At 49.3% G+C, this 27216-nt stretch overlaps 11 protein-coding genes across 11 annotated transcripts; 4 read left to right on the forward strand and 7 right to left on the reverse strand.

Annotated features, from left to right (window-relative positions):
• Positions 1-322: 322 nt before the first annotated feature.
• Positions 323-1891, reverse strand: J7337_013059 (uncharacterized protein; the record flags this gene model as incomplete). The annotated part of the gene is made up of 1 exon (XM_044830555.1): positions 323-1891. The coding sequence occupies one exon, from the start codon at positions 1889-1891 to the stop codon at positions 323-325; it is 1569 nt and encodes a 522-aa protein (XP_044673830.1).
• A 1136-nt stretch (positions 1892-3027) lies between these two features.
• On the forward strand, positions 3028-4067 carry J7337_013060 (uncharacterized protein; the record flags this gene model as incomplete). Its single annotated transcript, XM_044830556.1, has 3 exons — positions 3028-3259; positions 3307-3876; positions 3931-4067. The coding sequence occupies 3 exons, from the start codon at positions 3028-3030 to the stop codon at positions 4065-4067; spliced, it is 939 nt and encodes a 312-aa protein (XP_044673831.1).
• A 373-nt stretch (positions 4068-4440) lies between these two features.
• J7337_013061 (uncharacterized protein) lies at positions 4441-5807 on the reverse strand (the record flags this gene model as incomplete). Its single annotated transcript, XM_044830557.1, has 2 exons — positions 4441-5730; positions 5790-5807. The coding sequence occupies 2 exons, from the start codon at positions 5805-5807 to the stop codon at positions 4441-4443; spliced, it is 1308 nt and encodes a 435-aa protein (XP_044673832.1).
• An 843-nt stretch (positions 5808-6650) lies between these two features.
• Positions 6651-7783, reverse strand: J7337_013062 (uncharacterized protein; the record flags this gene model as incomplete). Its single annotated transcript, XM_044830558.1, has 2 exons — positions 6651-7009; positions 7069-7783. The coding sequence occupies 2 exons, from the start codon at positions 7781-7783 to the stop codon at positions 6651-6653; spliced, it is 1074 nt and encodes a 357-aa protein (XP_044673833.1).
• Positions 7784-8672: 889 nt separating this feature from the next.
• On the forward strand, positions 8673-10425 carry J7337_013063 (uncharacterized protein; the record flags this gene model as incomplete). Its single annotated transcript, XM_044830559.1, has 2 exons — positions 8673-8912; positions 8965-10425. 2 exons carry the CDS (start codon positions 8673-8675, stop codon positions 10423-10425), a joined length of 1701 nt encoding a protein of 566 aa, XP_044673834.1.
• Positions 10426-10597: 172 nt separating this feature from the next.
• On the reverse strand, positions 10598-11586 carry J7337_013064 (uncharacterized protein; the record flags this gene model as incomplete). Its single annotated transcript, XM_044830560.1, has 2 exons — positions 10598-11448; positions 11481-11586. 2 exons carry the CDS (start codon positions 11584-11586, stop codon positions 10598-10600), a joined length of 957 nt encoding a protein of 318 aa, XP_044673835.1.
• A 1368-nt stretch (positions 11587-12954) lies between these two features.
• J7337_013065 (uncharacterized protein) lies at positions 12955-14102 on the reverse strand (the record flags this gene model as incomplete). The annotated part of the gene is made up of 3 exons (XM_044830561.1): positions 12955-13505; positions 13559-13614; positions 13669-14102. 3 exons carry the CDS (start codon positions 14100-14102, stop codon positions 12955-12957), a joined length of 1041 nt encoding a protein of 346 aa, XP_044673836.1.
• Positions 14103-14595: 493 nt separating this feature from the next.
• J7337_013066 (uncharacterized protein) lies at positions 14596-16990 on the forward strand (the record flags this gene model as incomplete). Its single annotated transcript, XM_044830562.1, has 3 exons — positions 14596-15206; positions 15257-16152; positions 16266-16990. 3 exons carry the CDS (start codon positions 14596-14598, stop codon positions 16988-16990), a joined length of 2232 nt encoding a protein of 743 aa, XP_044673837.1.
• A 765-nt stretch (positions 16991-17755) lies between these two features.
• On the forward strand, positions 17756-19361 carry J7337_013067 (uncharacterized protein; the record flags this gene model as incomplete). Its single annotated transcript, XM_044830563.1, has 4 exons — positions 17756-18098; positions 18150-18866; positions 18890-19143; positions 19191-19361. 4 exons carry the CDS (start codon positions 17756-17758, stop codon positions 19359-19361), a joined length of 1485 nt encoding a protein of 494 aa, XP_044673838.1.
• Positions 19362-19650: 289 nt separating this feature from the next.
• Positions 19651-20625, reverse strand: J7337_013068 (uncharacterized protein; the record flags this gene model as incomplete). Its single annotated transcript, XM_044830564.1, has 1 exon — positions 19651-20625. The coding sequence occupies one exon, from the start codon at positions 20623-20625 to the stop codon at positions 19651-19653; it is 975 nt and encodes a 324-aa protein (XP_044673839.1).
• A 3080-nt stretch (positions 20626-23705) lies between these two features.
• On the reverse strand, positions 23706-25774 carry J7337_013069 (uncharacterized protein; the record flags this gene model as incomplete). Its single annotated transcript, XM_044830565.1, has 3 exons — positions 23706-24810; positions 24952-25211; positions 25325-25774. The coding sequence occupies 3 exons, from the start codon at positions 25772-25774 to the stop codon at positions 23706-23708; spliced, it is 1815 nt and encodes a 604-aa protein (XP_044673840.1).
• Between the last annotated feature and the right edge of the window lie 1442 nt (positions 25775-27216).

The raw sequence follows: 27216 nt of genomic DNA on the forward strand, positions 1-27216 counted from the left end.
TATACTAAATTCTGGCAATACTATATCAAGGACCTTAACCTCGAAGTTGTACTGTAGCCTGATGTTTAAGACTACTTGGCAATTATATTCACTGTAAAAGGTGAAGATACAATGTATAATCGCTCTATGATGTGATTCAAACAATCTCAACTAAAAGAATAGCACTTGACGCTGAGAATGAGTAAGTGAGATATCGTTAACATATCCCATTATGCACAGATGGTTGAATCTTATGCAAGTGCATATATACATAGAAATCAAGCAATGTATCTGATAGTCCCTTCCAGTTTCACCGGTGAACTGCGCCAGGCTTTACAACTGCCTAGCTTATAGCCTTCTCATTGATCCGGTCTAAGATTACCAGGCGCTCCGCGAACCCTTTACCAGCCTTGCTAAGAGCATCGATATTATCCTTTTCTCTTGATAGGATCACATTCTCAGGATAGAACTTTCCCAGGAGCGCTAGCTTGAGAATAGGGTCTGACGTGGGGATGATATGGATTGTGTTTCCATGACCGTCTTTTACTCTCGGTGAGATGACAAGTCCAGGTCGCGAGAGGATGTCTGCCGCGTCGTGGACAATTGTCTTGTGTATGCCACCAGCACCTTGTGCGGACAGTGCACTGAGGATGGGTGATGACGTTTCATTTGTAGATCCCTTCTCCGCTTTGACTTCATACGCGTAACGTCGACCACGGGCGATCTGACCAAGGTCAACAGACACAGACTTCCCCGAGTACAGCGTCAGGCGAAGTTTGACAATGCGCCGAAGAGCATCCTTCCCGGCGTCGATGGCCAGAGAAGACTCGGTGACCCTGGTATCTACCCCTAACAGAGAGGGCAAGTTCCAGCTACCGTCCCCAGAGACTGCTTCACTTGCTGCTAGCTCTGTTCTGGGGGCATCGATGTATTCCTTGTGCTCATAGTCAAACAAGACCTCGCTCTCCGAGTCATAGACATGGGCCGGATGATAACGTAGTAGGTGAAGAGAAGTAGATCCGGACAGGAAGGCTGGCAAAACGAGGCCTTGAGAATACTGGAAGCCATAGCCACCTCGAGGCAGATGTCGCGCTGTGAAGACTTTGGCCAGATCAACAATAGCAACATGCTGGATTGTTCCTGTCAGACAGTGTACAAGGAAAAGCTTCCGAGGCTCTTCTAGATCGCGGATACCGCGGTCTGAGTCTCGAGGAATAACGAAAGGCACCTTGTCGTAGTTCTCAAAGGGAATCAAACTGTCACGAAGAAGAATCATCCGATGAAGCCACTCATTATAGAGCTCCATTAGCTGCGAGTCGCTCCGAGGTCCCAATAGGAGGCTTGCAACGGCTGGAGTCCAAAGATGTCCCTCACAGGGACTTCGGAGTCGTATCTTGGTATGCGCGTTGGTAGGGTCGATGCTATCGTGGACGTATCCAACAAGTGTCTTTGCGATCTTGTTTGCTTGGATCACAATCTCTCTGCGAGCAGTATCCTGGGACGAGTGGACCAGTGGTAGTGTAGATTCTCTACCCGTAGTTGCAAGAGAAGCTGCCAGACCATTTACAAGGACAGTGCGAGCAGGGACATCGTTCGGGCCATCTGGACCAAGGCGGGATATGATGACATCGAGAAGGGGTGAGGCGGTCGCAACCAGCTGTCGGACACTATAAACTCCCGGGGGAGTGTAGAGCGCATTGTTGATGATCAGAGGGTAGCGCTCAGCTTTCGAAGAGTCGTCGTTGTAGGGAGGAGATGGGGGAGATGTCATGGCAACAAGCCCGTCTTTCTGCGTCCACGAAGGGTAGACGGTATAGCCCAAGGTGAGATTTGCAAGATTGGCGAGTCGGTAGGGCGGTGCGGAGGGAGGGGGAGGAGTGATAGCGGAGACCATTGTACGGGCCAGAAGCATGTGGTTGGAAAGAATCAAGGTTGGACAGAGGATTCGAGGGGGAAAAGAGCAGACGAGTAGGAGGGGCAGGGCTAGGATAGAGGACCGAATGATGGACTGTTCCGACAGCTCGGTCGGTTGCGGATGCAATGCGACTGTGTCTGAAGCGTAAATATTGTCCCGATACTGAATGTCCCGACCGAAGGTTGCAAGGTAAATAATTGTTTTTCTTTTACTTTGATGTCTGGATATCGTTCTGGGGAATCGGGCGCGTGCACAAAAAGGCTGTAGAAAGGAATGTCCAAGATGATTGATGAATAACGCAACAGGAAGGGAGATTAATCGCTGGCATTAAAACATCCCCATACGAGGCTTAACACAACGGGTCCTCGGGGCGTATCGTCTGTCGATGTCCGATGGCCCTGACCAGATGTTGGTCCTCGCTACGCCCCTTAGTCCTGCTGTTGGTTGAGACAACTGCTGCTCCCAGAGCTTTCTTTCTTAATCCCAGGTAGTCTTACTTGAGCTGAATTGAATTTGGCGTGTTTTCGCTGATGCTGAAGCAGTTGGTTCCTCTGCTCATTTCAGACTAAGAGATAATGGGTTAGGTTGCTGAGCAAAGAGAGCTTAGTAGGAGCGCCATCAAAAGCTTTGCCCAAATAGTATTAACTGTCACCAATAGGAGGTCTGGCGCAATCAGCATGGGTTCCGCACGCAATGGTAGACTTAGCTTCGGAGATTTATGGCAGTTCCAGGTTGCGCAACTCCGAAGCCATCGGAGTTAGGTGGCATAGTGGGGATCGACAGGCAAATGAACCAATGCTAATAGATTTGCTAAATCTCATGCAAGATATGTGCATGATAATTTATAGGAGGAATTATAAACGTGTCTCTGCTTTGCAATTGGACATAGATTGTGTGCTTGTAAATGTTGCCAGATCTGGCCGTTAGCTTAATCGGGGTGATGGTTCCGACTACGATATTCCACCATAAAGGTATCGAATTAGTAGACAGCTGCAGTGTATTTGTGTTTATAGTCATTAAATAGTGGTTGAAAGGTCAATGCCACTGGAATAGCAATCACTCACAGCTGCTGGCCAAACTTATCCGCCGCTCTTGACTCTGCACCTAGAAACCTACCAAGCGAATTTGCTGAAATGGCTTCTGCAACTGTTAGTGCCGTGACTGGTGCCGCGACGGTCTCTACATCACTGGCACCATTCTCAGGTACCGAAGGGACCTACATGCTACCTCACCACGCCCGAGAGATAGAGAGATTACACCGCCAACACCTCTTCATGAACACTACCACGGGAGGTCAATTACTTGTAGTACCCTCTATCCAGGAGAAGAAGTCCTTACGCGTACTGGACTCGGGTGCTGCTGATGGTAAGTTCCTGTTACTCATACCTTATACTTGATAATGACATTCGTAGGCTTCTGGCTACGTGATCTCCCCCGCCAGCTCCCATCACACGATCTGGAACTCTATGGAGTCGACATTGGATCTGATCTCTTCCCTGCACCAGATGAGACTGCACTTTACAAGGTAGAGCTTCGGAGCCATGATGTCAGAACTCCCTTTCCACCTTCGTGGGACTGGTCCTCCAAGTTCGACGTAATCAATCAGAGACTTCTTATCTGGGGCATCCAGTCTACTGAGTGGCCTCGTGTCATCTCGAACCTTGTTTCATCACTCAAGCCTGGCGGCTATATACAGCTCGTGGAGGCTGAATGGATTGATCCTAGCAATCTGGCCGATGAGATAACAAGGCCCCAACTGAGGAAGCAAGCTGCCCTACAAGAGTGGTCCACCACGACCTTTGGTATGGACATCCACATTGCTTATAAGCTTGAAGGGCTCCTCCAGGACGCTGGCTTGGAGGATGTTCGCAAGGTCCAATTTGATCACGGCTATGGTGCCCTCGCAAGATCCAAGGACCAGAGAAATGTGTCGGCTGAGCTCTGGGTTGAGTGCTTCAGGACCCTGGATGAGAAGATCCCTGGTGAGTCGAACATATAACAACAAGAGATCCGGTACTAACTAAATTGCTTAACAGACGGCGGAATTCCTGGGGTTGCGGCGAATTCGAAGGAGTTCCATGAGTTTCTCGATACTTTGGAGGTCGAGATCAAGACTTATGGCTATCAGCCTAAGCTCAACTATGTATATGGACGAAAGCCCTTAGCTGAATGACATAAGAAATCTAGATCTAAGTAGATGTACAAGTCTTTATTCTATCATTTAATAGGACACTGAAATAGTCACAACAATGAAACGAATTGAACTTAATGTTATACATTGTGCAGATGTTTTGTTCTAATACCGTATTGCGTAGAACCAGGGCTCTTGATGTTTAGAAATTGATACGCGATAACTAGCTAAGGTAGTTGTCATATTCTGAATGGTACTTAGATCTTTGTGCTGTATATGCTTCTAAAACTTATACTGACTTACATCAAGCTGTTATGAGAATAAATCCATATATAGACGGAGCTACAGGCTGAGAGATATAGGTCAGATTTTCTATCGCCGTTAAATAGATATAAGAGTAGATGCAGCTAAGCGTCTAACTAAAGGCCTTCACAAACTCGGCAAAGCGTTGCACCAGATCCAACGCCTGCTCACCAGACAACCTAGGGTCACACAACGACTCGTAGCAAGAATTCAAATCTCCCTCGTTTTCGCAGGATGGACCACCTAGGCATTCTGTAACATCGTCTCCCGTTTGCTCCAGATGTATACCCCCAAGGTGACTCTCAAGACTCCGATGAACAGCATAAGTCTCCTTGAGCTCAGCTAAGAGGTCTTTAACCTTTCTGGTCTTGATCCCCTCTGAAGTAGTAAACGTGTTACCATGGCAAGGGTCACACATCCAGACGGGAACATGACCGCTGAGCTGAACTGCTCTAATGATGGTGGGAAGTACCTGCCTCACCTTGTCGCGTCCCATGCGAGTGATGATGGTGACCTTGCCATACTGTGCTGTATCAGGAGCCAGAGTATCAAGAAGGGCAATTACGTCTGCTGCTGTAGCCTTTGGGCCGATCTTTACGCCGATGGGGTTTCGCAGTCCACGAGCATACTCGACGTGGGCACCATCAAGTTGACGGGTTCTCTCACCTAGCCAGATTGATGTTGCTGACAGGTTATAAGAGTCATGTGTAAGGGCAGATTCATAGGGGAGGTGAAGCGCCTCATGCGATGTGTAAAGATGACACTTGTTGAATGCCTTGCCGGGTACGGAGTTCGCTAGCCCAGTGACATGGCGGATGCTGTTTTGCGTCGCCGCAGCATAGAAGTATCCCAACATGAGTCGTTTGGGGTCTGGATTTCTATCTTCCAGTCCCTCTGAGTTTATGATATGACCTCGGAATGCGTGCACCGTTTCGCCACTTGGGAGAACCTCGAGAGGGTTCGACCGTGGCTTGGCGTATTGTCCTGCAATACGTCCGAGTGGTATGACAGGCTTTCCTATCGCATCCTCAAGTATTTGGCTCTGTTGATGGAGCAGATCAACCTTACGGTGTATGATATCATGCTGTATATCGTGGAAGCTCTCCGCACAGTCTCCTCCTTGGATGATGAAACCACGACCCAGAGCAACATGGTAGAAGCGAACCCGGGCCTGCTCTATCTCCAACCGACTGACGAGAGGGGGCAGTTGTTTCAGTGATAAGCAAACGTCCTCCAGAGCATATGCGTCGCGGTACTCTACGGCCTGAGCAGCGTACTTTGACCGCCATGAGTCTGGCGTCCAATGGATGGCCTCATTTTCATGCGCCGCGATTTCCTTGACTACTGTTGAAGCCGCGGACTTTCGGTTCCGGTGACCGGCAGGAATCCGGAAGTTGAATGTCTAGTCAAGATGTCTTAGCAGAGGGACCATGTAGAGGTTTGGCTGGATAAAGACTTTACCGGCATCTCAATATGCATCGCGCGTGTATGCAATATAGCCCGTAGTGGTTGCCACTTGTCCACTTGTGCGATGGCTGTTTACCAATGGATAACTTGACAAGGTATGAGTTCCTGGTACAATGTATTTTGGGAACAGAGGCGACTTGTGAAGATATCATGAATCTCAATATTTACACCTCTGAAATAAACAAAGGCGTCTCTCTCTAAATGTAATTGACCAAATATCTTCCTAGCATACACTCGACTTCGCGTTCGGTCAATAGCAGCGGACAGAGGCGAGCCCTGCATCTACAATTACAATGTCACAATTTTGCGTGATTTTGCCTCTGATTGTTGTATTCCAGCTTGTCCCAGTTGCATTCCGTTGCTGACCAAAACGTGCCTTGTAAGGCGTGGGGGATTCGTGTACGATGCTATCGTGGCAAACAAATCCTGCCAGAGGGCCCGATCCGCTAATGCAAGGCCTATGGGAAGGTTTCTGCATGTCGGAGTTGGAACTGCGTTTGATGTGGTAGACTGAATCGTCGGGGAGGCCTTGCTCGGACATACTTGACCATGGTACTTGGCCAAATATGCGGCTGCATATGCACGTCGAGTCACAATCCTTCATCAGATTTGAGAAGGCTTGCATGGGGGTGACATGGTGAGTGCGGTGACAGGGATCTATCTTGCGGAAACTATGTTTTGTTCATACTAAACTTTACCTCGGAGTAACAATCTAGGCATACATACGACGAGCTCATGAGCTACGAATCAGACTATGAGATGACATCAAGTTTAAGCATTTTTATCTTGTGACATTCAGAGATAGAATTGAAGCAATTAAATAAAGAACGACTATTTGAAAGATCTACTTGAATCTTATGCACTACCTGCTTGAAGCAGCGGAGCATTGGCCACAGCCTCAGACGTCTCGCGTTGCATATCATCAGTCCAGGTCGTGGTGTTTTGGCCGTTTTTATGCAAATACGCCAATTTCTCCACCACGTGCTTTCCAGCGTAAACAGCGCCATACTTCTGCGGGTTCGAGGCGGTGCAGCAAGCCTTAATCGGCTCAACGAGCGCTTCTCGATTCGGATGACCGAACCAAGCAATGGAGTAGCGTGCCGGGATGATGTCAGGAATGTTGCCGTCGGCATCAGGCTTAGGAACCGGCTCCACAACCCGGTGCTCGGTAGAGATGAGGATGTCGTTGAACCAGCGGGACAGCAGATCCCCAACTATTCTTGGTTAGTGGCCTTTATGGTGCATAATGGAATCTCGGGTCTCGCTAGCTTACCGTTGATTATGGCGCATCCGGGAATCGGTGGAGCATCGATGTACTTCCCGTCCACTCGGCGCACCTGCAGACCCCCACTCTCATCATTGAAGAGCAAGGTAAGGGTGCCATAGTCTGTGTGCGCCGATGCCCTGGCCCTGTCTTTGAAGGCAGCTCGAGTCGTCTCGGGGTAGTAGATGACGCGAAAGAAATGGTCTTTTTGGTCAACATGAGGCTCAAAAAAGTCCCTGTCCACACCGACCTGCTCTGCCAGGACACGAAGGAGAACAAGATGGACCTCATGGCATTTCTCAAAGAAGAAGTTCATGTCGTCGCGGAACTCAGGCCAGTTCTCAGGCCATTGATTCGGCCTTGTTGGGTCGTTCTCCTTCCCAACATCAAAAGCCTCTTTGAGATCGGAATGACGAGAATCGCCTGAGGTTCGAGCGGGAGAGAACCATCCATGAAAGCCCTTAGATTCTCCTGTCTCAACCTTTGCTTTTTCTGATACAGGTAGAGCGAAGAATTTCTTTGCGTGAGAAAAGAGATTTTCTCGAGCAAAGTCAGGGATGGAGTGGTTTGCCAGGTACACAAATCCGACATTGACAAATGCGTCGAAGAGTTTCTGCTTCTCTTTGACGCTGTCTTCCAGGACTTCTGGTGTCCTAGAGATGGATGGTCCGATGATCTTGGCAAAGTCAATGACTGGGAGACTGGCAGTTTCTTTGGACGCCATCTTCAGAGGTTGTTGGATAAAAGAGAATTTATTTTGGTAGAATTATGTGAGAAATTGGTATTCTCAATTTACAACACTGCTGTATTTGTTGAGCCTTGCTCAGATTCTCAATTTTGGACCTATGATTGATTTATGGTCTCACAACAGGACAAATCCTCAAGACGCATGCTCAGTCACAGTCAATCAACTACAAGAGCCTCCTGCAAGTATCTGCCGATTCAATTCCAAAACCGTGTATGCTTTCGTCATGCACAAGCCATGTCTGCTTCAGGTCATTTAGACGATCCGGGCCGCATCGGAGCTGGTAACCCTGTCAGCATACCCTGAACCGTGGACGACATTACAATTGTCACAGCGAAGTAGCTATGAACCCTTGGCTTGGCTTATGCATATAACCCGTATATCCATGCAAGTCCGACTAAAACTGCGCCAAGTCGTCGCGTCATCGAGGACCCCAATGTCGCGTAGATGCGGAAATGGAACGCGACCTGCTTACGTGAGGCTCGATCGCCACGTCATGGTTTACGCTAACCCGAGGAAAGACTAATTGATCTTCACGAGCCGTTTCGAGGTGGTGAGTGATATGCATTAGCTCTTACAGGGCTCGGAGCGCGCTGGAAAAATACGAGAATAGGAAGCTGACATTACGATTGCGTCAATTCCAGTCGCATGTTGAAACATGGTTAAGTGAATTGTCGACATACATTTCTGTTGATGTGCTTTTCTGTCAGGAAGACGAGATTACCGAAATGGAGGGGCTACATACCTCGAGCCAGAGACCGAGGCTCGTGTTGGAGACCTAAGCAAGTCCAATACTTAATGACTCGATTTGAGATCAATAAGACGGTCTTCACATCTGTATTCCAGTCATCTTCTCCACTATATCAAAATGGTCTTTGAGTCAAAGTTTCCCAAGGTTGACCCGCCCTCCACGGACGTGTTCAACTTCATCTTCAACACTGCTCGAGAGAAGTATCCCAAAGACAAAGTCTTATACCGGGTCCACAACACAGGAGAGACTTTGACTCTGGGAGAACTTGAGAACAAGAGCTTGCGACTGGCTAGCGTTCTTGTAAAGAAGTATGGAATCAAGCCTAATAATGTCATTGCATTCTTAGCCAACAACTCAGTGAGCTATCGCTCTCCCGATCCAGACAGCTGATTCAACTAACATTTGCGAGATAAACTATCCTATTGCTTTTTTTGCAGCGCTGGCAGCTGGAGCTACAATCTCCCCAATTCCTGTTCAGCAAGGACTTGATGCTCTGGCAATTATTCCCAGACTCGAACAAGCTGATGCCAAGTTGATCATAACTGACTCCGGCCTGGCATCTATCACAAAGCCGGCAGCTGAAGCCTTCAATGGGATTCCTCTGATCAGCCTCGATGATTCTTCTGACGGAATCAGCAACATTGAGGATCTGCTGACTGAAGAAAATGAGCTCTTCACTGGTTTCAGGCTCTCCACCCACGAGGAAACTGAGCAGCACTATGCTTTCATTTACCGTACCAGCGGATCATCGGGCAATGTGAAGTCATTCCTCACAACCCATGCTCACTGGGCTGCCAATTTACTCACCACTCGCCTGACCGTACCCTCCGACACAGATCCGGAGAAAGATGTTTGGCTGTCCTCTCTACCCTTCGCCTATGGAATTAACGCAAAGCTCAACCTTGGTCTGAACATCCTCCTTGGTATCCCAGTCATAATTCTTACTCAGCCTTTCGACCAATCCACTTTTCATCTCATTGACAAATATGCCATTACCTTCCTCTTCGTCACTCCACCTCTCGCAGCCCAGATTGCAAAGTCTGAGAAGGTTGGGGTCACCTACAAGAGCATCAAATGGCTTCTATCTGCTGGAGCTCCTGTTCACACAAAGATTCGGGATGCCGTTCAAGACAAATTCAATGGTGTTCGCCTAACTCTCGAATGGGGAACGACAGAAACTCTCCTTATCACCCTCCAGGTCGATGAGGCCTCCTCTGTACCCGGATCAAGTGGTACTCTTGTCCATGGCTTCGAAGCAAGGGTTATTGATATCGAGACTGGCAAGGACCTTGGCCACAACGAACAGGGAGAGATCCTTGTGAGGAATACACTTGCTCGCTTTGCCGGCTACAAGGACAATGACGAGGCCAACAAGGACTTTGACGCTGATGGCTGGTTCCACTCTGGTGACGTCGGCTACGTTGACGAGAACTCCAATGTCTTTATCGTTGACCGGCTGAAAGAGCTACTCCGTGTCGGCGATGGCTACGGTACTCACGCTTCAGCGTCTGAGTTCGAGGCTATCCTCTTTGATCACCCCGCCGTAGCAACAGCTGTCGTAGTGGGTATCCGCGACCAAGAGACGCAACAGGAGCATCCTACGGCATTTGTTGTGCTTCAGCCAGACGCGACACCAAGCCACGATTTAAAGCCTGAGGAACGGTCTTCGGCTTTGGATAACCTGGCTAAGGAGCTGGAGGGATATGTTGAGACAAAGCTGGGCAAGTTCAAGAGGCTCTCGGGTGGTGCATTTTTCGTGGAGAAGTATCCTTATGTTGGTTATAAGATTAATAAGAGGAGGCTGAAAGAGCTCGTGCATGTTGGGCCGTTTTCGGGTAGCTTTGCACGATGGATTGATGCCGCAGCTTAGATTTACTTAAGTCTAATATTCTAATTAGCTCTTATTATATCTAAATAAATATCTATTAATCTTAATTACTAAATATATTAAAAAACTTACTTTTACTTTATAATAACTATTATATAATTTCTAAGATAGTTATATAGAATATAAGACTATAATAAATCAGGATCATAATCAACTATCTAGTTATGCTTATTCTTCCGAAAGGAAGCTTTCCCACGAATTTGATACGGAAAACCTCAGGTACACGAAACCAGGTTTCGCCAGTGACCATCGGCATGACAACATCAGCAGCGCCAAAGCCAACAGCGAAGGAACCCATGCTCCCCGCTGAACACGTATGCGAGTCGCTCCCAACAACGATACGACCAGGCTGAGCACGTTCACGAGTAAAATCAGTGTGCATGATACTCGTATTGGCAGGAAGAAAGTTGATGATCTTGGCCTCTCGTCTGAAGCGCTCCGCCTTCGCTATGAGACCTTTCTGTCGAGGTTGATGGTTGGTACGTGGATCAACAGTATGATCTACTGCAAGCCAGAGGCGATCATTACGGAATGGACGAGGTCTACCCATTTGGTTGTAGGTCTTCTCCATGCCGCCCCAGAGGAGTTCAGATGTAAGCGTCCAATCGACCTTGACGCAGATCATATCTCCCGTCTCGACGTATGGCTTGCTCAGGCCAATGCCGGCATGTGTCAAGATCTTCTCAATGACTCCCATAGGTCTGGTACTCGTGGTATCCCTTGGCGATGAGGGTGGGGAAATGGGTGCCGGGAGAGCTGCAGCGTCGGCTGAGTTCAGAGCCTCCAAGTAGTAGTCAAGGTTGTGTGAGAGGGTCTCCATGAACTCTTGTGGTGATGCTGTGCCACCCAGGTTGGTTGTCCTCGTGTCCGATCCAACCTGGCCGATAGGATCAAGAGTTCGTCGGATAGCTTTGGATAAGGCTGCGGCCTCTTGTTTCAGACCTAGCGACAGCTCAAGCATCAACTCGACGGCTTGTACAATACCAACCGGGTTCACTTCACCCTCTCTTGGTTTGAGGTTGAATGGCTCGAAACACCAGGAGCCTTGCCTTTACCATAGATGCTGGACACAGCCGCTGATGCCAGAATGTCTGGAGACTTGAGGATACCACTAGCCCGATCTGATAGGATATCGCCAAACATGCTTTCCGTCAAGATTACTCCGTTCAAGTTTTGAGGATTTGATGATAAGATCATGGCTGCGTTATCAACGAAAACATGGTCCAGCTGAACCTGGGGGTGCTCATGGCTGAAGATGGCTGAAGATGTCGGTGACAACAGATCTCCATAATCGTGAAGTGGCCATGACATTAGCCTTATCGGCCGAGTGAATTCACTTTGGTGGGCTGGATTGCATTGCATACGTGCCAGCCAGTCTTGCCAGTTTCTCAATGGTAGAACGCGAGTAGCTAGTGGTGTCGTATGCTTCACCATCCTCTCCCGCTTCTTGCTTCTCTGCATAGTAGGCACCACCCGTCAAGTCTTGGAAAAATGTGATATCAAGACTCTCAACCGCCTCCGGCTTATATGAGCTGAGTGGTATAAGCGACTCCGATGGAAACTTGACGGGCCTGATATTGGAGAAGAGTCCAAGTTCTTGTCGAAGTGCCAACAGTCCCTGTTCTGGCTGTATGCCGTACTTGGGTCACCGCAGGCACACACGACGGCAACATCAGATTGGCGGCATGCTTCTAGAGTGGAGGTTGGCAGGGAGCTTTGGTGGCCAGCTGCTAACGCCACGCCTCCGAAATCATGTCGGGATATCTGGAATGCAACATCTGGGCGAATGTCTTCTATCAGATGCATGATTTGTTCGGCACATGATGCAAGTTGCGAGCCGTGTGCATCTCCTGGTAGGAGTGATATTTTGAATGATAATTGATCTTTAATGAGAGGCATGTTGATGGCTTGGAGTTGTTTGGATGGGCAGGTCAGTCAACATCACAAGGTTCGCAATTAAATAGGCCAACAACCACTTCAATGAGCACAAGAAACTTCCGACATCGGAATCTCAACCGAGGATACAGGACTGCAAACCAAGCCCAGCTTGTAGTGATGCTGACCTTTGCCATTCCCCTCAGTTGGTTGCAACATGACGGTCCGCCCTTACCCGGTCTTAGCGCCATTCCCCTTGCTCCACCACAAAGGCCCCGGCCGATAACATCGCAGCGCGTTGTTATGATTGGAGATCGGCAGAAATGCTCTTCTCAGTGGCTGGGATACTGGCGATGTAAGTTCAGCGAACTCGTAGCCTCTGTTGAATGTGGACGAAAAATGATCTGGGTCTCTGAAAATTGAGCCAAGTCGCCTTCACCTTGCCAAGCAGTGCGGTCAGCAATAGGGTAGTTCGAGTTAGATCACTGTCTTTTGGCTTCATCTCCATTCTGCATACTCGGTACAAGCTATGTGGCACAATGGGAGCTTCTCCGACTTTTAGTACCTAAGAGTGTATATTTAATTGATTCAGCTCTCTGCAATGCTTTGATTATTCAATGGCTGTAATCCGACTATCTAGTCCTTCCACTGGTGACCATTGGCTCCATTAGCCCTTCCCTCATATTGATACTTCTCTTCAATCTCATAGTACTTATTAAAGCCAACACCCTCGCAAACCTCATCATACGAAAGAACAACAGGAGGCTTCCCAACCGTCATAGAACCCTTGATATTCTCCAGTGTCTCCCTTATACTCTTCAACTTAGCAGCGACGAGAGTCCAAGGATAACAGACAATGCTGTAGCCAAGCTCAGCGAGATCCTTAGCTGAGAGATTCTGAGTTTTGCCACCCTCAATGATGTTGGCGACGACAGGGAAGTCTAGGTCTTTACGAAGACGTTCCATGGACTCACGATCAGGAAGAGCTTCGACAAATACGGCATCGACTCCGATCTCAATGGCCTTGCGTGCCCGGGTAAGTGCCTCGTCGTAACCGTGAATAAGACTGTCCGTGCGGGCGAGGATCCAGATGTCCAGGCCTTCGTTCCTAGCGTCGACAGCGGCCTGCCAGCGAGCGTAAGCTTCACTTCGGGACACCACACTTTTTCCAGCAGTGTGGCCACAGCCTGTTCACTCGAAGTTAGTACAATGATCTTGTTGTGAGGGTGTCTTGACATACGCTTTGGCCACGATTGGTCCTCGAGCATAATCCCAGCAGCTCCAGCCTGTGCAAATCTGTTCATTGAGTCAGTTGATACCTCTCTACATCTTGTCATCACATAAGCATACCCTTGCACAGTTCGGCGAACATTCATTGGGCTTCCATAACCAGTATCGCCATCAACCAGAATAGGAACATTGACTTCTCTGGAAACCTCTTGAATCTTGTTCACAACCTCTCCAAAGGCGATGTACCCTGTATCAGGCAATCCAAACGCAGACGCCATAGGGTATCCAGCAAGAAATACAATAGGAAACCCAGCCTCCTCGCATAAGCGGGAGCTTAAAGCATCATAGCTGCACACATTGGCGAGAATCTTGGAGGGGTCGCTATGCGCCTCTTGCACCATGGCTCTGAGCTTGGAAGCTTGTAGGGAGGGTCTTGCACCACGACAGTTGGTGTACTCAACCGTGACTCCCTTTCCATTGGGCTTGATGGCGGGAAACTCGCTTGCCTCGAAGTGGAAAGGGTAGGGCTTGGTGTTGACGATAGACTTGGACATGTTGGCACTTGAATGAGATGTGAATGTTGAAATTGAAGGATCTTGACTTGTTTTTTCTTTTTAAATCTGGTGTTTGTTGTTGTTCTTGTTTGGTTGATCAAACTATCATTCATGTTTTATACACAATTTCCCCTCTTCCCTCAACGATGGCTTTTGTCCAGATAGCCGATGACCGGTGCCGACTCGGCACCTGGCCATTACAGCATGCAATTGTAACGTGTATTTAGGTCTGGCAGGTCCTCCTTAGCTACCGTGGTCATTGGCCTGCACGTAGGCGTTCATAGGTTTGGACTGTCGTGTCTGCATTGCGGCGCGTGAACTGACGGGCCAGGCCGGATAAAGCCGGACCGACACGGATACTACCGCCCCCGGAATGATCATCCCCTCGTCAGCCACTTCCCAACCCCAGACCATCAAGAATCATCTTCTCCGGCCAATTCGTCGCATTTTCTCCGCTTATCACTTTTCATTTCACACATACCATCCATCTGCAATGGAGCTCCCGGATCATCCCAGCAGTACCCGACAGGTCAAGCGTAGCTACGTCGCATGCGTCTCGTGCCGAGCGCGCAAATCACGATGCATCATCAAAGACAACCCTCCCTGCGCTAAATGTGCCAGGGAACACCGCGAGTGTCGATTCGATCGTCGGCCCAGGGCTCCCAAGCACCGCGATGCCCCGAAATGGACCCGCGGGAATGTGAATGCTGTGGACGCCGCGCCCGCTGCTCAACCCGTTCAGGCGGCGAATCACTCTCCTTCTGAGAACCTTGGTTTCAATTCGTCCCCGAATAATACCAATCATGCACTGTACAATAGAGTGCAGTCAACAATAGTCACTGGGACTAATGATGCGCTGGACTTCCTGTCAAGTGCCGCAGGACAGCATAGCATCGCTGGTTCAGCGCCATCTCAAGGGCATCCTTCGGCGAGCAATGTCCAGTCCGATGGTCCCAAAGTCGTATCCGGTGGATCCAATGGAGTCGGGTTCACCATCAAGGCCCTTTCAGAACCAGATGATGCTTGTCTAGATATGTGGGATAAGTGTCGCTTCGTTCGTCAGGGATGGTTCACGGCACAAGAGGCTGTCACCTACATCGACCTGTAAGCTCGCTCAAGGTCTCCACCCTCGATTCTCACACTAACTACAATAGTTTCTTCGAAAAGCTTGCCCCACTATCTCCTGTCGTCCTTGACCAATTCCGCAGCCATGCATCTCACGAACATCTCGTTTACAGGGAAGCCATGCTATGCTGCACCCTTCTCATGATCTCATCTCGCTTCTTCACACTACCGGGTGCAGGCGGTACATCTAGAAGCCACTATATACACCAGCGCCTCTGGAATCACTGTGAAGTTCTTATTCGACGCATCGTGCTGGGGCAAGAAAAGACATCCACCTCCCAGACAAGAACTATCGGCACAATAGAGAGTCTGATTCTGATATCCGATTGGCACCCTCGCGCTTTGCATCTCCCACCCGAGACAGATGGCTGGGATGGCCTACTTGTAACGCCTGGTTATGACCGAGTCAATCGCAAGCATATCAACAACGAAGTTCCCCTGATTCGCTGGCGAGAAGATGTCTTTGAACCAGCTAAGAGGGCAAACAGAATGTCATGGATGCTTCTTGGTATGGCTAACAACCTTGGCTATGAACTTGGGATCTTCTCAGGTCAGGCGGGTGATAGTGGCCATACCGTGCATGCTGAGGTACTTCGCGGTCGTCGAGCTCAGAAGCTCCTTTACAACTATTTGACCCAGACAGCCACGAGACTGGGCTATCCTTCCGCATTTCCTGAGAGCATATCTGTCATTGCATCACGTCTGTCAATGCCAGATACGAGTGAACCAGTTGATCAGTCCTGGATTTCTTATATGGACCTCAGTTTGGAGCTTACCCAACTGTCGCGTACAGCATCTTCGATGTTCTTTCACTCAGCAGCCCATCTCCAAACACAAGTACTTGGAGATCGCTATGTAGATCTACTTGAACACTTTTCGGCATCTCTGTCAAAGTGGCAAGAGAGGTTTAACAGCATGAGCCAAGGTAATTCATCTCTGGCGTCCGATCAGTTACCCAGCTAACCTAGTCACAAGACATCGCTTCACCGCTCAGAGACACCCTGTTAGTTGAGTTTCATCATACCAAAGCATGTACAGGTGCTATCTCCATCCAGGCTGTAGTATCCCGAGCTTCCTCCGCTGGTTTCACGGCCGCCACCACCAACTCTGATGAAGCTCTATCAGCATTCATAACCCCGAAAGACGCCAAGTTCTTACAAGAGGTCATTTCTGACACCAAAAAGGTTCTGCATATTGCAACGATGAGTGGTTTCAGGGACCATCTTCCTTTTGCACCAGCCCGTGTCAAGATTAGCGTCATTAGTTCATCTGTATTTCTTCTCAAGGCTCTCAGCGTCGGCTCCACCCATACGGATGTGAACGATGCTTTGTACACTTTAGACCAATGCACATCAACACTTAAGCAATGCCCTACGGATGATATGGACTTTGCGTTGAGATATGCGGATCTCATCGAGAAACATACCTCACAGTTTCGAGCCCACCTTACACAGTCCAGAGGTCTAGGTACTGGTAATCACAGTGGGCGGGCTTCGATTCCGAGGAATATTATTCTAGGAGAGACTAGCGTTGATGGCCCAAACTCCTTCTTGTCTGGTCTGGATTCTCAACAGCTTGGAGATGATGGGGCAATGATGAACTTGGATATGGGAGATACGTGGGTGTCTCTTCCGTTTGATTCAAGCATAGCTCCATTTGGTGAAGGGTGTGATCAAGTCGCTCTGGGGCTGGATGTGGATGCGTTGAACTTCTTGTGGAGCTTGCCTGAGCTTGTGCAGGGTGGCGAGACTGGCTTCGCTTAGCATTGATATCAACACCTGCGGAGTAAATGTGAACATGTTGAAAGTGACTAGTGCGCTTTAACTATCTATATGTACTTTTGCAGACCAAACTATTTATTGAACCGCCCCAGTAGGCTTGTGGCAGCATTCAATGATCTCAAATGGCACCAGGCCCACCATCCACGAGTGTCCGCCGACGTTCCAGATCATGAGTTCCTGGTTACCACGACGGTCCGGAGGCATCCGCTTGTATCCGGTGCGTAGGGGCGGCAAGGCGTGGCTGGCCAAGACAGCCAAATGGAAAATATTAGCCGATATTGCATTTCGTGTATTCTTTTGCCAAGGCTCTCACTTGATGAGAACTGCTTATCATGCCAGTATGAAGCAACCGCTGGCATATATGATATACTGTTCAAGGGCTAGTTGTATTGAGAGAGCATCGTGGTCTGGGCATTCGATGTTCTCACATAGACCAATGCAAAAAGTAGTAGTGACATTGTTTCCAAGATCCCCAAGCAGGCTGGTTAGCGAACGGTGTCCAAGAGGCAAGTAGCCACTACAACGCTAAGGCTGAACCTAGTTTACATACCCGCCATCCCAACCGAAAAATAGTGCCATCTTAAAGCGGGGTAATCTGGGGTAACCAGGGCACTGGTAATCCAAGCAAGACAACTCGTCGCCACGGTTCAGGAGAGAGACAAGTATCTATATCAATGGCAGTCCATTCGCCATTTCCAACGAGGATCATCAAACACCTCAATTCAAGCTTCTCTATCTCTTTGCAACATGTCCAATGCCCAAGACAAAAATCAGCCTGAAGCCCTTGATGTTGAAGAAAAGGGACACTCTGATCACCTCGAGAAGCATGACACCCACATCTTCTCGGCGATCGATGAGACCGGTGCACACAAGAAGATCGATCCAGCTGAGATCAAGCTTGTGAAGAAGCTGGATTGGATCATTCTTCCGATTCTGTGGATCATGTACTGGTTCAACTATCTCGATCGCAATGCTATCACTGTTGCGCGTCTCGATGGACTCGAGAAAGAGCTCAACCTGACCTCTACTGAGTATCAGACATGTGTCTCGATCCTCTTTGTGGGATACATCCTGGGTCAAATTCCATCCAGTGAGTTGACCAATGTTATACCACCCTTCTTCAGCTAATTGATCTATCCAGACATGCTCATGACCCGAATCCGACCTTCCCTCTACATGTCGGGCGCCATGGCTCTCTGGGCCGTCGTCAGTACTCTCACAGCCATCTGCCACGACTTCAAAGGCCTCGTCCTCACGCGATTCTTCCTGGGTGTAACCGAAGCCCCTTTCTACCCCGGTGCGCTTTACGTCCTCTCGATCTTCTACACTAAAAAAGAGATAGCAACTCGTATCTCTATCCTGTTCACAGCCAACATCTGTGGAACTGCATTCGCAGGACTTATCGCGATTGGCGTGTTTGAGATGAGCGGTGTTGCGGGTCTGGCTGGATGGAGATGGCTTTTTATCCTCCAGGGAATCATCACCTTTGTCATCTCCCTCGCTTCAGCATTTGTTCTGCCTGATGAACCCAGCAATACCCGCTGGCTCACGGAAGAGGAGAGGATTTTAGCCCATGAACGAATTGCGGCCGATACTGTACAAATCCGAACCAACACGACGACTTTTGCTGGACTTGTTGACGCTTGCAAGGATCCTCGTCTCTGGGTCCTCGTCTTCATGCAGCACTTTCACATGGCTGCTAGCAACTTCAAGAACTTCTTCCCCACTATTGTAGGAACACTTGGTTTCGGCCGCAACACTACGCTTGCTCTTACCTGTCCTCCTTATATCGTGTCAGGTATCGTCTGTATCGCATGGGCCGCAAACTCTGGTAAAGTCCCTATACCGAAGCTTTCTTGTGCGTAATCTAACATCAATCAGGCCGGATGAACGAAAGAACCTGGCATATCACCCTGGCTAAGTTCATGGCTGTTTTTGGCTTCATCTTGGCCTGTACGGTCCACAATACTGGTGCCCGTTACTTCGCAATGTGTGTCTTTGCCAGCGGAGTCTACGCCTGCAACAGTGTCATCCTCGGCTGGGTCGCTAGCACGTGCGGCCAGACCCGAGAGAAGAAAGCCGTATCTCTAGCTTTGGCCAACACCGTTGCCACGCTTGGGCCTATCTATACTCCGGTACGTTCATCAATCCCTGATGCTTGAATGCGACTGACAACACCTAGTATCTCTGGCCGAGTTCAGATGAGCCGATGTATCCTGTCGCTATGTCCAGCAGTGCTGCCTTTTCTGCCGCGTCGGCTGTCTTGGCTTGGGTCCTCAGATGGACGCTCATCCGCGAGAATCGCAAGATTCGGGCTTCAAACAACGAAGAGAGGCTCTTCTACGCGTACTAGATTCAGAATTGAACTTTGGCGTTCCTATGAAGCTTTAAGTAGCCTATCTAGTTATGCCGGTATCTGAAATTGATCCAATTGCCAAACTTCGTTGAAGAATATTATGTGCTTGTAAATCATTCATCTTGGGTATTATGTGTGCTCGCTAGGCTAGCAAGTTCAGCTTGTTGGACATTCTCGGCAAGTATGACCCTCCTGTCTATGCCTCTGGACCGTAGCCGTCATGGGGGAGTAGTGCAGCACTAGATTTACTGTCACCTTATATACTTGATTTTCCACCACAACCTACTTACAAATACTTCCTTATAAATTCTACTATTGTCTTTCGCGCTTCTGCGCCCTCCGGTGACGGCATAAGCGGCCATACGTGAATCATCTCCTCTACCTCCACATACTTGAATTCGTCCAGCTCAACACTCCCGGCTACCCAGTCATCCGTATGAGTAGATGTACTATCATTGCGGAACCGAGCACTGAGACGCCTTGCATCGGCGCAGAGCAAGTCGTGTGTTCCCGACAGCAGTAAGAGTGGAGGTAAGTCTGCGATATCGCCAAAGATCGGACTGACCCTGGGGTCCGAACGTTCCAAACCTCCACTCCACACATCGGCGACCACGTCCAAACCGCCATGGCTGAGCCATGGGTCGTTGAGTCCCAATCTGTTGGTCTCAGGGTGACTCATGGTACAATCCAGCACAGGCGAGATCAGAACTAGGGACCTGACTCTTGACATGAGATCCGATTTCTCGCGCACGAGATGCTGCGCGAGCAACATTGCCAGATTGCCTCCCGCCGAGTCACCACCGATGCTCACGATGGGCTGCTTGACTCGGTTCATGACCTCGTGCAGCCCCGCGATGACTTGCACGGCAGTGGCCGCGGGTCGAGGGATAAGAGGGTAAATTGGGACGAGCACGTCAAGCCCGGTGTCCCTAGCGATCTGCGCCACAAGGTTATAATGCTGAGTCACGATTTCATTGACCCAGGCGCCGCCGTGGCAGTACAACATCGCAGGGCGGTTTGACTGATCTCCCACTTTCGGTGAGAATGGCGACGATGAAATGCGATACAGAGGCCAGTTGTGTACATCAACACGCTCAATGCTGATGTCGGGGCCGAGGTTCTTGGGAGGTGAGAAGCTCTGTGGGCGGATATACTGGGCTTGGATGTGCTCTCGCATGTTGCCTGCGGTTAAGAATTGCGTCTGGGCGCGACGGATCCATACTAGGTAGAACCGGAAAAGGCGGGCAATGATTGAAACCATCTTGAGAAAGCGGATTGTTTTGATGGATGAACGTTGATCTTGGGGGGTTGATGATTCCCTGTCTCGTTCAGAAGAACAGCGGCTGAGAAAGTGACATTACAAAGGGTGTCTGGTGGGTGTCTTGTTGTACCTTAACGAGGCGTAGCTTCCATCCATAAAGTACTTAGCGATGTCATCATCTGGACAACTCCGTCCGCCCAGATGATGCAACCGCCGAGGGGGCCGAGAACAGGGTAACCTCAAACCTGAACAAGTGCGATCTCGCTTATGCAGAATGCCCCATATTATCAGCCGCAAACAATTTGACCTTGATGCTTTAGGTTAAGAGCTATAATTTTTCAGCTCCTATCTGTCTGCTGAAGAAATCCTGAACTGGACCTTGAAGTATAGGCAAAAAGATATAGAGTGACAATTATTATAATTCTGATTATAAGTTTAACATTAACATTAACTTCACTTAATTAAAATAAGTAGCATCGAACTTGATAAGATGGATACTGGATTGATATCTTTTGTCTCGACAGGCTATTACGTTTCTGTCTTAGCGTTTGAACCCTCTAGTCAGTGGTCACGGTGTCAGTCACATGCCCTCCGACCCCAGTCGGATTCATGCTGACGTGGTCATGCATAATGATAATAAACATTTCTGTGTTGAATTTTGGACTTTATTCCCGCATAGGAAGTCCTAGATGCATTATGGCTACTGAACCGAGACCCAGCGGCTTAGTGTCGCGCACACGGACAATCGTGTCAGCCTGCGATACCTGCCGACGGCGCAAATTGAAGTGCTCTGGGGAACAACCTTGTCAGCGCTGCCATGCAGGTACCGTCATGTAAGATCGGGACCCCCCGAGTGTCCACCGACGCCAACGAACCTAGTACATTGTCTGGTCATGGCTAATCCCTGTTTCATTGAATAGTTGTACCTATGGAAGCGCGACTGCGCGGCTTAGGCCTCTCGACTATATTCGCCAGCTTGAGTCCAGGGTGGCAGACCTGGAGGCTCAATTGGCGGGGTCGACTCCACGAACTAATGAGCATACGGCCGTATCCCTCGGTCTCTCGGATGCAAACCCACAACCTGGTTCGAGCCAAACCCACCCAAACGCTATTGATACCCTCGTCGGACCCGGGGATGACCTGCTGTCTTCCTTCGACGGATCCGAGACCTATCATGGGGCATTCGCGAGCCTCAATGTCTTGCGGATTGTGAGAGATAAATGCGACAGCCTTGCTAACATCATGGCTCCTCTTTCGTCTGGAGGGATCCTGGCTGAGGCCTTCTCCAAAGACAGTGCTCCGTTTTCTACTGAACAGGCGATGCCACTGCCCGCTGAACTACCGGACTTGGCAGAGTGTCGACGACTTTGCTACCTCGCCATCGAGGAAGCCCTGCCATGTCACGAATGCATTGACCGCGAGGCATTCTTTGCTGAACTCGTCAGAGTACATGTAAAACCGCAAGACAAGCTTGATCCTAGTGATCGTGCCTTTCTGGCGCTGGTATTGGCATTGCTGGGATTCGCGAAGCGATATGGTGCAGACAATCATAGCACAACGGAGGCACATTCGAACCATGATACTATACTACAGGGGTGAGAGAGCCTTATTCCTCCATATAGAGTATTAAGGGTCACTATGACAATGGCCTTGGTCGGTTCATGCAGGACTGTTGCTGACATAGAAGACAGGTGGAGATTTTATGAATCAAGCCTGCAAATGCTTCAACTGGATGACCTATGCAGCCTGGACATTTTAAGAGCCATAATATACCAGGTTCTGTTCTTGGCATCAAGCTGTATGCTATCTAAAGCCTACACACGACTGTCGATCGGAGTGGCGACCGCACTACGTATAGGTTTGCACGTGTCGGGCCCATCGTTAGGCCCAGGTATGCAATTAACCGCCGAGCATCTGTTTCGGCGGCGACAGGTCTTCGCGGTGCTCTATGCCATCGACACCTATCTCGCCAGCACGTTGGGAGTTCCAAAGCTCTTCCACCAAGTAGACACTGACCAGATCTTCCCCCTGCGGGAGGAGAACCTCCACGACCATGGTATCTCATTCGCACGACAAAATCCACATACGCCCGAGGCAGAAACCCTCGTCAATTGCCGAATATTGATAATCCTGGCAGAGATACACACGCGTCGATGTCCGTTCGGCAAAGCGATGACGCTGAATAGTAACAGCCGGACATACAGGCTGACGAGTCAGGACGTTGCTTCACTGGACGCGCAGCTCACCAAGTGGTATGACAGCCTGCCGCCTGTCGATGAGATTCCTTCCGTGAAGCGGGCTTTGCATGCCCAGTTGGCCATTCGCCATACATATGCGATAACACAGATGGCTCTTCACCGGCCATTCTTGCACCATCTAACCCGCAAAGCAGACGACAATGGCTTCATCATGGAGGGTTACGCATATGCCTCGCAATGTATCACTGCCGCCATGCAATCAATCTGGTAAGTACTGCTTTTTTTTCTTACATAACGGCGCCTAACCTTGCCGTTTTGCCTTGTCCGTAATTAAGACCTTCTGGCTAACTTTGGTAACATGATAGGCTACTCCAACGCCTGGATGACCAAGGGCTTCTCCATGAGTCCCTTTGGTTTTACATTTCCTCGCTCGCATTCTCAGCTTGCTGTTTAATATTTTTCGTGTTAGGCAGTCCTTATTCTACCACCGTGCGAGATGCCACACAAGCAGCATTCATGGCGCACGGCTTGTTGGAAAAGCTGGGACAGAAGAATGAGACAGCACAGCGTTGTTTTGAGTCAATTGACTTCTTAATGGCTCAGGCGAATCTGGAAGTAAATGATCAGAACCAAGCGCCAGATAGTTAGTGAAATGTTTGACGTCACTTTGTGATCAGAATTTATCCCTGCTCACGTTTGACGCACGGTTGCTGTCTTGATGATTATGAAAGAACTTAGTAAAGAATACTAGATATGCCATATGCATAGTTAACTTAAGCTGCTTTAATAACTCATACTCTGCCTAGTCCAACACTGCCCTGTAAACACCCTATCTCCGCCACAAATAGAAGATCCTGCTGCTTGCCATCCGCCATTCTCGACTCAGTCACGAACTATGGCAAGGCCAGTATACGCATGTCCTGCCGACTCGAAAATCTTTTTCTTAGGGCCTGGAACAGTCTCACACTGCCATAGTCTTCCCGCTAAGTCAGCAACGTAAATGCAATCGCGTTTCTTGTCCAGTCGCAGGCCAATCGCCTCAGCGAACCCTTGAGCAATGATCTGTCTCCCGAGCTTATTTTCAGTGGCTGGCGGCTGTCCCACTATGGTCTTCTTGTTGAGCGTGTTACCCAGCGGCATCTCGCCTCTGTCAGTCCAGTAGAGCACGCCGTTATCCTCGTCGAACTCAAGGTCAATGGGCTCCGGTAGGTCTTTGGCGATTAGGTCAATGTCCTTGCGCGATGACGCGTCACTGCCTTCAGGTATGTCGATACCAGCAGAGAAGATTCTACCGCCGTTGCTCTTGGAGGGACCTTTCTGAGTCCAGAATATCTTACCGAGCTTATCAGACACGGTGATACCGACAGGCCAGTTGGTCTGGTCCGCGACCTTTTCAGGCTCCTTAGTAAAATTGCCCGTCTGAAAGAGAATCTCATGCTTTGAACCGTCCAGGTTGCATCGATGAATGCGGAGCCCTTCGCGGTCACAGAAGTAGATCTTCTTGCTTTTCTGGCTGATGTGCAGTTGCTTGGGAGTATGGACATGACCACGGGGGATAACTGTACGTATATCGCTACCGTCTAGCTTGGCGCTGTAGACAGCCCCATCATTGGTTGGAGGATAGCCCATGCAAGTCCAATACATCCTATCATCGCACACGTCGATGCCATCTGGGACAGCCTGTCCGGAGACCAGCGCGTTTGGACGGGCGTTCTTATTCTCAACCGAGAACTCCAGGATCTGGCCACTAGAGAGGTAAGTCTCGGCCGTCAGCTCCCCAGGGCTAGCACCCTGGTAAAAGTTGAGGACGATGAGCTTGGTCTTTTCGCCTGACGGTGGCACAGGATACAGTCCACCTTGATCCGACTTATTCCCCAGCTTTCCCTTGGCGACGTAGTTCTCGTGCAACCATTTCAAGGTGGTCTTGGGTAAACCACGCTTTTCAACATAGTTCTCCTCGATATGCTCAACGGTATCAAGGCCTACGCTGTCTACACAATCCATGTCAGAACTCGTATGCGAACAGAAGTGGATATCAGAGAGATAAGGAGGGGAAGTAAATTACTGAGAGGGATGTCAGTGAGAAATTTCTATATCAAGGATTGGGGGTACAGTGGATCAGACATACCCCATCATAGTGCAGGGACCAGTTGGTGACTGGTACATATCCATCCAGACTCGGTCGATGGTCTGAGGGTCCGCAACTCCTTCCGCGATGACCATGAGCACTTCGCGCTTGATAGATGCCCACATACGGTTGAAAATAAAGCCCGGCGACTCCTTCTTGGCAGTGACAGGTTTGAGCCCGCACTTCGTCATCTCTTGCGAAAGGAAAGGGAAGAGGTTACTAGCGGTGCTGCCAGATGTCATGAGTTCCACGATAAGAGCCTGTACAATTAGTAATCGTTCGGTTAAGCATAGCGACGCTTTTCTCAAAGTCTAGCCTCCTTGTAGGACTGTGTTGAATGGCTCTCCCAGCCACTCAACTACTATGAACGTACCTGAGGAGGCATCATGAAATGCGTATTGAGTACCCGAGCCTTGGTGGATTCCTTGACCTTGCCCAAAAGCTCCCTTGACATAAAAGACGAGCTATTAGAGGCCAATATACAATCTGCTGGGGCCTGCTTCTCAAGGGCCAGGAAGGTATCTTCCTTGATGCTCAATATCTCTGGCACAGCCTCAAAGACAAGCCAAGCATCCCTGACAGCTGCATCAAAGTCCTCAGTGGCCTCCCATGACCCCTTTTTTCCATGGGATATGGTGAGATAGTCGGTGATGCTTGCATCTATGTAAGCAACCGCATCTGCCCTCGACCTTTCAGACGGATCTCGGATGATGACGTGCCATCCGACGCTTGCAAAACAAGCTGCGATTCTACGACCCAAGACACCGCCGCCCAGGACGACGATAGGCCGCGACATGTAATCTTTTGGGGGTGACCAAGTCATTGCTGTAGGTACGTGGTGTTGTCGAGATGAGGATTGGTGGAAACTTAGAAGGAAAGAGATGTGTATATCCAGAGCCGAGACCAGTAGCCGGGAGGTTTCGTATCAACTCATATATACCTTTCATAAGTACCCTCTTTTTTTTTTAACGCAGCAAGGTAGAAAGAATACTATCCATCTACGGAGATCGGCTGTCGTAAGAGCCACGAGTCAAGCTCACCCCAGCCGAGGAATGCGGGACTTCAACAGGTGAAGTGTATTATGTGACGAAAAGCGATTGGAAGATCCTGATTGCATATTAAGTGGACCAGAAAGTTTACCACTATGACCTCAGATTCTGGGGGTGATGGGATGTTCAGCTTCGGAACACCTCGGCGACTGCATTAGCGCCAGATCATGCTGATCTTATCCACGAGGTGGGTCGAAATATAATCCACACATAAAGCTAACTGACAAAATCATCGTAGTCACTTTTTACCGATATCTCCACTAGATATTTCTGTCAGCTTAACTTGCTGTGTGGGTTATATTTCGACCCACCTGTCCACCTACCGACCAAGCCGGCGCTAAAAATTCCCAGATAAAACGATCAGAGGAAGATTTCTTGATCCTAAGTACTCTGGGCTAATCTAAGAAGGTGACTTCAATGCATACCGCAAAAGGAAGGTCTGGCGTAGTCAGAAGTTGGTGGCGATATTGAGTTTATGATTCAGAAATATTGCGCAATCGAATTCCTGGACCCAGCCATGGCCAGCTGAGACATCATACTGATTGACAAGATACCTTTGACGGATGTCGGAAAGGGATTTTAGATGCCTTCAGAAGCCGTTAGGCAGATGAAGCGTATTAAGGTAGAACCTACCCCAGTCTTATTAGCTGCTGATCAATTTGCCTAAAGGGCTTATCGTAAGGAGCTACCTACAGATCTACTACTCTAAAAATGACTTCTGCATAGCTAGCCTTTTCTCCGGGAAGTCTTCCATTAAATGACGCGGCATCCATGCAATCGGCAGGGTACCCAGACTGAATCTTGCCAGGCTCATGGCCCCTCGTCAACCGCGCAGCAACTCCAGTAGTCGCAGCGATGATGTTCTCTTGCAGGGCGAAACTAGGCAGCTTGACGAAATGTTCAAGATCGAGCGCACAAATCTGCGAGGCATCCACGCAAAGCCGTCATCATTGTACAAGTCAATAATGAACTTGAAGAAGAACAGCGCAGTGGCATTTCCTGGCAGAACATCGAATCCTCGTTTGTGTAACTCGTGTAGTCATGAAATCGCAACGTCGAGGTGCCGCTTGTATCTTGCTCTGTCCGCCGTTTCGCGTGTGTATCGAATGGCCTCGATCAAGAATGTTGTGGCGACCAGCCAGTCGATAGCTGGGACAGAAATATATTTCTCTCAGTCGTGTTTCAACCTGTCCATGTCAATAAAGTTAGCCCTGGG

Source organism: Fusarium musae, chromosome 11, assembly GCF_019915245.1.
Source record: "Fusarium musae strain F31 chromosome 11, whole genome shotgun sequence".
In the NCBI taxonomy this organism is placed as follows: domain Eukaryota; kingdom Fungi; phylum Ascomycota; class Sordariomycetes; order Hypocreales; family Nectriaceae; genus Fusarium; species Fusarium musae.